This window comes from Lagenorhynchus albirostris, chromosome 7, assembly GCF_949774975.1.
Source record: "Lagenorhynchus albirostris chromosome 7, mLagAlb1.1, whole genome shotgun sequence".
In the NCBI taxonomy this organism is placed as follows: Eukaryota; Metazoa; Chordata; class Mammalia; order Artiodactyla; family Delphinidae; genus Lagenorhynchus; species Lagenorhynchus albirostris.
In genome coordinates this window covers 99,935,819-99,946,254 of record NC_083101.1, presented here as the reverse complement: position 1 = coordinate 99,946,254, position 10,436 = coordinate 99,935,819, and the positions used below count along the sequence as shown (strand labels likewise).

At 56.4% G+C, this 10,436-nt stretch overlaps 1 protein-coding gene across 1 annotated transcript; it reads left to right on the top strand.

Annotated features, from left to right (window-relative positions):
* The first annotated feature begins 1,481 nt into the window (after window positions 1-1,481).
* Window positions 1,482-9,008, top strand: LOC132522686 (NUT family member 2G-like). The gene is made up of 8 exons (XM_060153233.1): window positions 1,482-1,497; window positions 3,398-4,112; window positions 5,068-5,196; window positions 6,239-6,378; window positions 6,864-7,159; window positions 7,580-7,696; window positions 8,217-8,363; window positions 8,520-9,008. The coding sequence occupies exons 1-8, from the start codon at window positions 1,482-1,484 to the stop codon at window positions 9,006-9,008; spliced, it is 2,049 nt and encodes a 682-aa protein (XP_060009216.1).
* The last annotated feature ends 1,428 nt before the right edge of the window (window positions 9,009-10,436 follow it).

Below are 10,436 nucleotides of genomic sequence, written 5' to 3'. Positions count from 1 at the left end.
ATAATTGGTTGAATGACTGAACAAAGGGAGGAAGCAACAAGGAAGCCTGCCTTTCTCGAGTGCCTGGGTACAATATTTTGCCTCACCATCCCTCTAATATGAAGTTATTGGTTGAAAATCATTTAAGTTTTCCTTCATTATAAAAGTTCCAGTACTGAGCGATATTCACAAATCGTTTATTTTTTTCAGTCCCCAACAGGAGTTTCCTTAGATATAAAGTTCACCATGATGTTGCTTGAAATATTCTCACCTTATCTTCTCATCTTCTTCTGAGTCAATTTCTCCTGACAAGGGGCAAGGAACTTCTTAAGCACCAACAGGAGTCTTTTTCACACTGTGGAACAGTCCTTCTAAACCTCTGTTTCCCTCCCCAACACCCCACAATCAGTAGGAGTTCTACTGCTGCTACAGCAGTCAGTGAATCTCGTCTCCCAAGAGACTTGGTTGCCATCTTCTGAGGTTTTCAGCTTTCATCTCCCTTGACAAGTTTCCTAACAGTCCGCTCCTCTATGAAAATAGATCGCCTTCATTTTTAGTTGCATGAATATCTCTGGGAAGATTTTAATGAAAGAGAGAACACTGGTTTCCTCCGGGAAAGAGGATTGGGTTGACAGGGGAAAGAGGTGGGAGGAGGACTCGCCACTGCATATTCCATTTTGCACAATTTAATTTTGAACCATGAGAAGGTGTTACTCGCTTAAAATATTATACTAAAATCATTTACAAGGTAAAAAACTAAATCTTTAACAACCATGGAATACTATGAGAAAGACATTTAGTGAATTCTGGTCTTGGACATGGGGGCTGCATGACAGCTTTTTGATGGACGGGGGCTTTCCAGCACAAAGGATCATTAGTAAGGCTGGTCCTGCTGGATGTTGGTTGGAGCACAAGGACCACTTCCTTAGGAGTGATGTACATACAGCAGTCAAAGACACTGGATCTGCTGAGACAATCCTAATTTCAAATACTCACTTCCATGTGGCCATAAGTCCCCAAGTGTTTATCAGACTAACACTTGGGTATTTTGTTCAGAAAGTCTAGTCTCTGTTGAAGTAAGTCAAGAGCCAGGTAGGAAGCAGAGTGTGTTGAGGGACACAAAACTAGGTTGATGGATAAAGACGTGAAAGGAAGGGACCGTCATGTCCAACGTCGGTGCCGTGAATCAAAAAGTTTATAAACTGCCTAAAGAGGCACACGCCAATTGTGTTGCCACTGTGTGAGGTGGAAGGAACTTCCGGTTCTTGCCTACCTCCCAGAGCCCTCGTGGAATGTCCCCCCACCCCACCTCACCGGGACCCACGTGCCGTCTGCCCCTCCCCCACTGCAGAACGTTTCAGCCCACATGCTACTGTTTAAATGTAAACGTGGCTCTCCTTGGATCCTGAGCAACTGCTGAAGCAGGTCGCTCTCTGGGTCCTGGTCTTGACGTTTCTCATTGAGGCTACCAGGCAGCAGTAGTCCGTGCCCAAGCCTGCAGGATGGCTTCAGAAGGAGGTAAGCCTATAGGCTGGGGGGGTGTTCCCAGAGACCCTGCCATCTCTCACATCCTTCGGGTTCATACATGACACTTCACTGTGGGCACATAGTTGGACTGAAGTAGAGGGAGAAGAGAGCACTGGACCCACAGCGACATTTCACCTGGGGAGACTGGGGAGCCTGAAGAAACCTGAGACTGCACTGGGGAGGAGGGGTCATTGGAGGTGGATCAAGAGGAACTGCCCTGGCTATGGAGAAAGGATGGCAGCAGACGGTTGATTGTTTCTAGAAGGGAGACAAGCCACTTTGAAACGTGTGTGTAAGGATGTGTGTGATGTCCTGGTGGTGACACAGGGAGGGTCATGAGGAAAGCCTAGACCTGTATTGTGTTCCTGAGGTACCTGAAGCTTGCCTCACCATATCTTTCAAAGGGATTTGAACAGGAGCATACTGTATCTCAGGGGGCCCTGGGGAGAGATGGTCTCGGTGAGAAAACTATTCAATGGGGCTGTGTGTGGCCACACCTGCAGTGAAGTGTCCTCTCCGAGAGCTAGGAAGGAGGTTACTCTAACTGCCGCAGCCCACACCTCATCCACTCCTCCCAGCCCAGAGCTCACTTCTCAGTTCAGGTAACTGTTGCCTTGGATTCAACAGGAGATGGGCAACCGTGTAACTTCAGCCAAGAGAGGGCTCAGGTTCCTGAGTTGCTCTGAATTGTTCTTCCTTTTGTGGTCCAGTATCTCATGGTGGACCCTCAGGCTGCCTTGAGAGGAAGAGTTTGTTCATATTTCATGTCACTCCTTCATGGACAGGGAACAGATGTGGAGAGGGCTTGTTTCGGGTGGAATGTCTAGGAAGGCTGCTTCCTCTTTTAAAGGGGGAAGGAGTGTAGCCCAGGGTCAGGAAGACGATCTTCTGTGTTACTATTAAACGTCCTATGACACCTATTCTGGTTAATTAGGTGCACCGTGGTGTGTACCTTGTTCTCCTGAACGGGAATGTGTTTCAGACAAGTTGGTCGCCATGGCACCTGGCTTATGCTTGCTTATCAGATTGTCTCTCCGTTATTGGGAGCTGGAAGGGGAAGGACCACCGGCGGTCTATACTCCCACGACCAATGTAACATGACAATTCCCTGGCCCTTGTTTAATCCTCTGCAGCCATCACTGGCTGTGAAATGACAGGATCCAAGGGACATGCGCCTACTTCTCAGACCCCCCCCACCTCCTAGGAAGAGAACTCCTGAGTGATGACAGTGACTCTGGGCACTGGAAAGGGGGTGGCAGGACCTGGCCCATGTTACGTACCTGCTGTGGGTTGTTCTGAGATGCAGGTGCATTCTGGGCCAGTGTTATGGGTTTGTATCAGGATTCCATTAGAGGGATATTTTCCAGCATTTTGTTTTGTTTTGTTTTGTGAGCCTAGGCAAGAAAGAGGGGATTTATACTGAGCGTCAGGAAAAGGAGGACTGAGCAGGAGGTGGGGCCCTAATATTTTACACAGTGCCTTTGGGTGCCTAGAACCTACCTTGCAGAAGGTCCCTACCTGCTGGTACGCCGGCTGAGGGGCATTTCTCACAGAGCGGATGTCCACACAGTTCCAGGTCTTGGGAGACAGCCTGTGAGGCTTAGCTGCCAGGGGGCGCCTTAGGGAGGCTCTCCAAGTGAGTGCTTGTTGAGGCAATTTCTTCTCGGCAGGCAGGGGTCAGGGACCTTGGTGGATGGGCGCGGGGTCCCCAGTGGAATAATTCTCAACTGTAGGTCAGGGCATGAAAAGCACTTGAAGACATTTGCACGCTGCAGTTTCCCTTGTCCAGGTGTCTCTCACCTGTGGAGACTTACACTCTGATGCCGCAGAAAGCCTCTGTCCCACTGGCCCCTTCTCCTGCTCCATTCACTCCTTTCCTTTGCCTCAACAGCAGCTCCAGTGCTGGGAACGGATGTCATCATGAACCCTGGTGCCTCCTTGTCTGATTTCATGGCAGTGCTCTATCCTCCACCCATTCCTGGCCCCCAGGACCGGCCACCCTGGGGGCAGCACCTGCCACCTCCCATCACCCCAGCATTCCCTCCTGGCAGCAGCCTGCTGCTGCCAGCTTTCCCCACGACGCCTTTGGTGGCTAATGGTGGCCGTGGACCCAGTGCCCCTGGGGCTTGCAACCTCACTGTCCAAGTCAGGTCACAAGGGAGGCGAGTGGAGGTCCCCCAGACTCAGACCTTTATCATAACTCAGGGCCCCCTCACCTGGAGCGCTCCAGGGGCCCTCAGCGGGACTGCTGCATGTCCTGCACCCGTATTCTTAGCACCCCCTGCGATGGAGACCATTGTGACTGCTCCAGCTGTTGGAGTTACTCAGGCTGGCAAGGGAGGCTGGACCCCAGGCTTTCCTCCTCAAGCTCCACCACCAGCTGCCCAGCTGGCCCCTATCATTCGCCCAGTGAACTCTGGGCCTTGGCCACATGGCACTTCCAGGGAGGGCAGCCTGGCCACCAACCAGCCCTACGCCTCGCAGGGTGACTGCTCTAACCCCCAGAGCGTGTACAGTAACTTCCGACGTTGGCAGCGCCTCAAACCACTGGCCTGGAGACACCTTCCCCAGAGTCCTGATGCAGAAGCTCTGTCCTGCTTTCTCATGTGAGTGAATGCTCAAGGGGTCGTGAGCTTATCGGAGCTTTTAGATAAAGAGGACCTGGGGATGGACTCGCAGGTTAGGTTTCTAGGGATACTGGAAGCAAGGTCTGAGGGCGATGTCCATGCTATGAGAAGGCACATTGTCGGTCATATGGGTGAGCCGCCCAGTCCATGACATCATGACTGAAATGTGCCTCATCTCAACTGACCCCACCACCCTGAGAGTCTAGCCAACTTGCTCTTCCATGATTCTCATGGTAATATGGACTGAAGACTTGCAGTCAGAGAGGGTCGTGGTGTAAGGTGAGGAGCCAAGGAGTGGATGCCGCACTCTCCTGTGGTGCGGTCTCCTTTCATACAGGACTTGATGTACATGGCAGGGGGAGGTCACTTCGGAGGAGGGGGAGGAGTGCGGGGCCCAGGCGAGCGCTTAATGCACGCCTCGACTTCGTTGTTGTGGAGAATTCCACTAGGAACAGGGTGATGGTAGAGCTCTCCTAAGGGCGTGGGCTCTCTCCCACTAGAGCTGTGAGCCTGGCAGCATTTCCATCCTAAACCTCCGGTCCCTCGTAAAAAGGGGACAATCACACTTCACTCAGAGGACCGTGCAGAAGACTCCTTGGGCTAATCTATGGAGTGTTAGCAGATGGCCTGGCACATGCCACGTCTCATTGATGATAGTGATTTTTCTTATGAAAAGGCAGCCTTGAAGAGGAAAAGAGCTCCCCAAGGCACAGTGTCCCAGCTGTAGCCTGGGAGTGGATGGTCATCCTCGAGTGAGTGTGAGGCGGTGACAGCAGTAGCCGGGAAGGCTTGTCTTTGCCCTCCCAGACACCTGCCTCTCACCCTCCTGTTGCTCAGTCATGCTGCGTTGAGTGATGTGTGGTCCACATTGGCAGGTGGGGTCAGGCAGGTGGGGGCTGGGCTGGGCACGGACACTGACCCCAAGGTCTTACAGCCCAGTGCTTCGATCCATGGCCCGCCTGAAGCCCACCATGACGCTGGAGGAGGCACTGTGCAGGGCCGCGCAGGAATGGCAGCGCATAAGCAACGTTGACCGGATGATCTACTACAAGATAGCGGAAAAGTGAGTCAGCGCCCTGGGCCCAGGGGCTGCGTGGAGGCTGAGGCGAGTGGGTGAGGGCAGGGTCTGGCCGTGGGGGTGCTCATCAGAGAGGACAAAGGAGAAGGGCTGTCACTCAGAACAGGGGCCCCGCAGCCCAGAGGCCCTACTGTCCTCCAGAAACCCCTCCCTCACCTTGAGAGTTTGGGTCTTCTGTCCTTCCTCCACCAGGAGCTCTGCCCTCCCCTGATTTTGACCTACCCTTGCCTTGACATGAAGGTCTCAGGATGGGGCAGGGTGACGCTGTGAGTCCAGTTGGGGTCCAACTCCTGCCATATGGGCTGAGCCGGGGAAAGAGCTCCACCCGCCAGCCTGCTGCTTCCTTAGTGGTGGGTGGCTGGCGGCCACTGACATAGATTTGGGACCCCCTCTCCTCATGAAAAGTGGCCTGAGTGGGTACACTGGCATCCCTGAAGAGGCTGGGGAAGCCAGCTGTCGTCAGCCCGAGGGTCTCTGGCCCTTCCGTTGTTTGCTCCATGGTAATCCCCTTGGTTTAAGAAAGAAAAGCAAACCAACGAGCGCCTCTCAGAGGAAAGGAAGGCCTCTCCTCTGAGCTCAGCATCCACGTCGCCCTGCCTCTCCTGGGCCCTGTCTCCAGGTCTATGTTCCAGGACTCTCAGTCCCAGCCCAGGGTCCTGGATTCGGGCAAGGACCCCTGTGGGGAACACACACCTGTTCCAGCCTCTGGCTGTCAGCCCTTCATGTGGTTCTGGATGGGGACGGGGTGAGGAGGGTGCCCCCTGGGTCAGCCAAGTGTCCCGTTGACCTGGTTCGATTCAGCGACCTGGGTCTATGCTGTTGAATGGCCTCCAGTGCTGGTGAGGCAGGAAGGGTCCCAGATCTTGTATCAGTTCCAGGAGCAGCTCTCTGCTGTTGACAGCACCTCACAGGGCCTTGACAGCCCCAAGGCACATCCTCTCCCAATCCCTCATCCTTGGCTGCCTTTGTTGGGCTCCAGAACCCAGGCCTTCTTCTCAGGGTGGCCTGTGCCTCCGTCATCCCCCAGGTTCGTGGAATTTGAGGCCGAGGAGGAGATGCAGATTCAGAAGGGGCAGTGGATGCAGTGCGCGCAGGACCTGCCTCCTCCAGCCCCACCGAAGCTGGATCCTCGGGGGCCCCCAGCCCCGAAAGTGGGCCTTCAGCCAGGCACCCAGGTTCCCACTGGAGTTGAAGGCACAGGTAACAGGGGCCTAGGGTGGGCCACTGTCCCCACGTGGATCCTTTTCCTTCAAGACAGGGGCATTGGTCTTTCAACCGAAACAGCCACCGAGGCAGGGGGTGGGGGCGTGGGGTCTCAGCTGCCCTTTGTCACTGCGGGGTATTGACTTGGTCAGTTTTGTAACTCCTCTCACACCTCCCTGTCAAAGGACCCCACACAAAGTCTGCCTAGGAAGTGGGCTTGTTGGGGAAACCCCTAGAAAATTGGAGGTTCCCCACTTCCTTACTTGTGACTCTCTTAGATGCCCCCCTTACCTCCCCTCTCCAACAGCACATGAGGCTTCAGGTGGTCCTGACCCCCCCACACCCACATCAATGTCCCCCAAACAATGCCCTCACCAACGTGTGCTCGGTGGTCAGGAGGTGGACCGGGAGTCCCTCACCTTCCTTCCCTTCCTCCCGCTCTGCCTCAGCCTGTGCTCCCAGGATGTCCGGCCCCAGGGCCCAGCCCTCCTGCCCAGAGCCACACAGGTCCCAGCAGCCCCCGGAGCCCAAGGCACCCAAGGAGATTCCCCCTGAGGCTGTGAGGGAGTATATGGACATCATGGATGCGCTGGTGGGGCCCGTCCACTCAGCCACAGGCGAGTCAGATGCAGAAGGTGGAGAGGACGGAAATGAGCTGAAGCAGGAAGAGGACGGCATCTACTCCGACCCGGGCCTCTTGAGCTACATTGACAAGCTGTGTTCCCAGGAGGACTTTGTCACCAAGGTAGGCTAGGCCTGGAGCCTGGGATCTACAAGATGCCAGGGCATGGAACACTCAGCACCCAAGATCTGGGTTCTGCTCAGGCCGTTGGGACTTAAGCTCAGCTCCTTGTTCCTGAGCCTGGTGTTAGGGGAGGTTTACGCAGATGTATGTGTGTACGTGTTTGTGTCTCTCTGTGTGTATGCCTTTGTGTGTCTGTGTATGTGCCTCTGTATATGTGCTCTTTTGTGTGTGACTGTGTATGTGCGTGTGTGTGTGCGTGTGTGTGCGTGCGTGTGTGTGTGTGTGTGTGTGTGTGCTGACCATCCCCGCCTTGTGGAGGAGAGTGGGGTGGGTCTCTGCTTTTCACTTTCCCTCCGGGTCTTCTCGTCTCACAGGCCACTCCTGGCCAAGGATGCTCACAGCCTCTTCTTTCTGTCCGAGGTGGAGGCAGTCATTCACCCTCGATTCCTGGCAGAATTGCTTTCCCCAGACCCACAGCTGGATCTCTTGGCCCTAGTGGAAGAGCTGGAGCAGGAGGAAGGGCTCACGCCAGAAGAAGTGAGCCAGGGGAGAGAGAGGGACACTCAGGGAGCCAGGGGACCCCACGGGAGGGGAACCCCAGCGGATCCAGGGGACAGGGGAACCCATATGACCCAGGGGAGCCAGAGGAGGGAGGGATCCCCGGTAGAACACGGGAGACAAGGGACACCCAGGAAGACCAGGGCACGGAGGGACCCCAGTGAACAGGGGAGAGGTAGGGCCCCAGAACTGGAGGGCCACCTGGCGCTGTCCATCCCTCCCCTGCCTGGGAGGCCTGGCATGGGGAAGGGCCCGTTTTGGGGTGGGTGCAGTGCAGGGTGAAAGGAAGGAGAGGATGGGGAGCCGGGAGGGGAGGGAAGGGCACAAAGCTGGGAATAAGGTGCAGGAGGATGGCAGGAATGCCACAGTGTCTGTATCTGGATTCGAGTCCTGGGGTCCCCCGTCCCCTCCTTCCCCCAAGGGCCATTGTCCCACTGCCCAGGGCTCCTCCTCTCACATGTGTGTGTGGAGCCAACACTGTCCTCCTCCCTCCTACCAGCTGGTGCAGAAACGACTCCTGGCCTTGAAAGAGGACGAGGGTGTGCGGGCAGCCCCGAGTCACAGCGCACCCGGAACGCGCTCAAGTCCTTCTGAGTCCGACGCCGGCCAACGTGCCCAGAGGCATGACCAAGACCCCCATCTAGGGGTCAGTGATGAAGCCTGCCCACCAGAGATCGATTCTGAGGCTCCTCATAGGCTCATCCAAACAGACGCTGGCCTGTGCAGGCCCAAAGCCTTTGTTCCCTCTCGAGGACCTCAGGAGGTCTCTCCATTCTGGGCCGGACCGCCCTCCCCTCCCCAGGGTCAAAGGCGCGCTGGCCCTCTACGGGGACCCAGGGATGCGTCTGTTCTCAGAGAGGCCTCTCCTGTTCGGGAGGCCCGAGGGCCCAGGGACGGCTCCAGTGATGATGACGAGGAGCTCCCCAGCCTGGCCTTCCTGTTCGGCTCTCTGCAGAGCCTACTGCCTGGCTGGGTGTCCCAGAGTCCTGCCCATGCCTCAGGCCTGGCCTCCCCTGGAGGTTGGGGGGCCCAGAGTGCTCCCCACGCCCCCTCCCATCAGAGAAGAGGCCTCAGCCCAGCTCCACCAGCCGCTCCCAAGTCGAGGAAGCGGGCTCTGTGTGGACGCCCAGCCGCTGCTGAGAAGCTGCCCATCCCCGGGGCTGGCCTCGGGGTGTCTGGGAGGCCAGGCTTGGCTCTGGGGCCTGCTCGCCCCTCACAGCCGAGAAAAAGAAAGTGTGACCCGTGTGTCACTGAGAAGAGTAGGAAGTGGAAGAAGCACTGCAGTCAGTAGGGAACAGCTGGGCTGGCCCTCCAGGGCGAGGCCCAGGGCGGCCGCCAGGGGAGCCTAGGGGCTCCTCCTCATCCCAGTGCTGACCCTGGATGATGTGGGGGGAAGGGAGGGAGGGCAGGACCACCAGGGCGGGGAGGGGGAGCGGGATTGTGGGAGGTTAGGGAGGTGGGGGAGGTGGGTGTGGCCAGGTGTGTGTGGAGCAGGACCTTTGGAGTGATGTATATCAATTGTGAATAAAGATCGTCTTGGTGGGAAATGCTCTCAGGCCACTGTCATCTTGCTCGTGTTGCGCTGCTCCACAGAGAGCGATCCAGAGAGGAAGGAAGGATGAGGGAGGTCACAGGAGCTCTGGATCTACAGGTGGCCGAACCTTTCCTCCACATAGACAAGGACTCCTCAGGCTGGCCCTGGGAACGCACAGCTCTCACTCTCCCCATAGACCCCCTCATCATCCCCTTCTCTAAAGCCTGCTTGGCTAGGGGCCTTCTGGGGCCTCTGTACCATCTTCTGCATCCCTGAACCTTCTGGGGAGGCAGAGCTGCTTTTGTGCCTTTCAGCCCTCTGGACACTCACCAGTTTCTAGGATGGAGCCTGGAGACAGCCCTTGTCATTATGGAGCTTCTCTCTGCTTCCCTGAAGTGGCCAGGCGACGGCGCTGGGATGACCCTCCGCTCATCCAGGGTTTCCTGTGTGGGTGGCGTGAACAGAGAGGAAAAGTCCTGGCCATGGGGACAGGACTGTCTGCCTCATCGTAGCGGGAACAACCTCTAGTCCCGCTGGGATTATTGCAATGTGCAGAGTGGTGGAGGCAGCTACCTCTTAATCCCAATGAGGATGCAACAAGGGGAATGGGTGCAGGGAAATTCATGGGGCACCCGTGAAAGGTGTGGATAAGGGTAATGACAGTTGGGCCCCTTTGTGGAACTTGTGGGATTTCTCTGCAGCAGCATCTCGTTCAACTGAGGGAGGAGGACCCATCTGGCTGTGGCTGTGGGGACTGGCCTCAGGGGCCTATGGGTGTGCAAAGACACCCCAGAACTACTGTCCCGTCCCTTTCCACCCATGGCTGGACATGTGTGTGTATTGGCATCAACACTGATTTGTATTCCCGTATAAAACAGTTCCTCCTAACAAACTATGACCGCATTTCACAAGAACAGCTTGCTCACAGGGGCAGCAGGGTCGGGGGAGAGGTGTCTGTGGCCCCAGATCTGGGTGGGAGCTGGGATCCGTGCAGAGGAGTGTGGAGGCCTCAGTCACCGGCCTGTGGGTGCTGGCAGAGACTTCGAATCATCAGAGCAGGGGAAATGACCCGCTCATAAGGGTGAGACGAGCAAACAATGAGGGGCAGGGCGCAGACCCCTGCTGTCTCCCCGAACTGCCCCGCCTTGCAGCCTGCTTAGCCCCCGTCATGGCCTGTGCTGGCCC

Coding starts and splice junctions, on each gene's coding strand:
- LOC132522686 (XM_060153233.1), top strand. Junction 5,197..6,238: donor TACTACAAGATAGCGGAAAA/GTGAGTCAGCGC, acceptor GTCATCCCCCAG/GTTCGTGGAATTTGAGGCCG. Junction 7,160..7,579: donor AGGAGGACTTTGTCACCAAG/GTAGGCTAGGCC, acceptor TTTCTGTCCGAG/GTGGAGGCAGTCATTCACCC.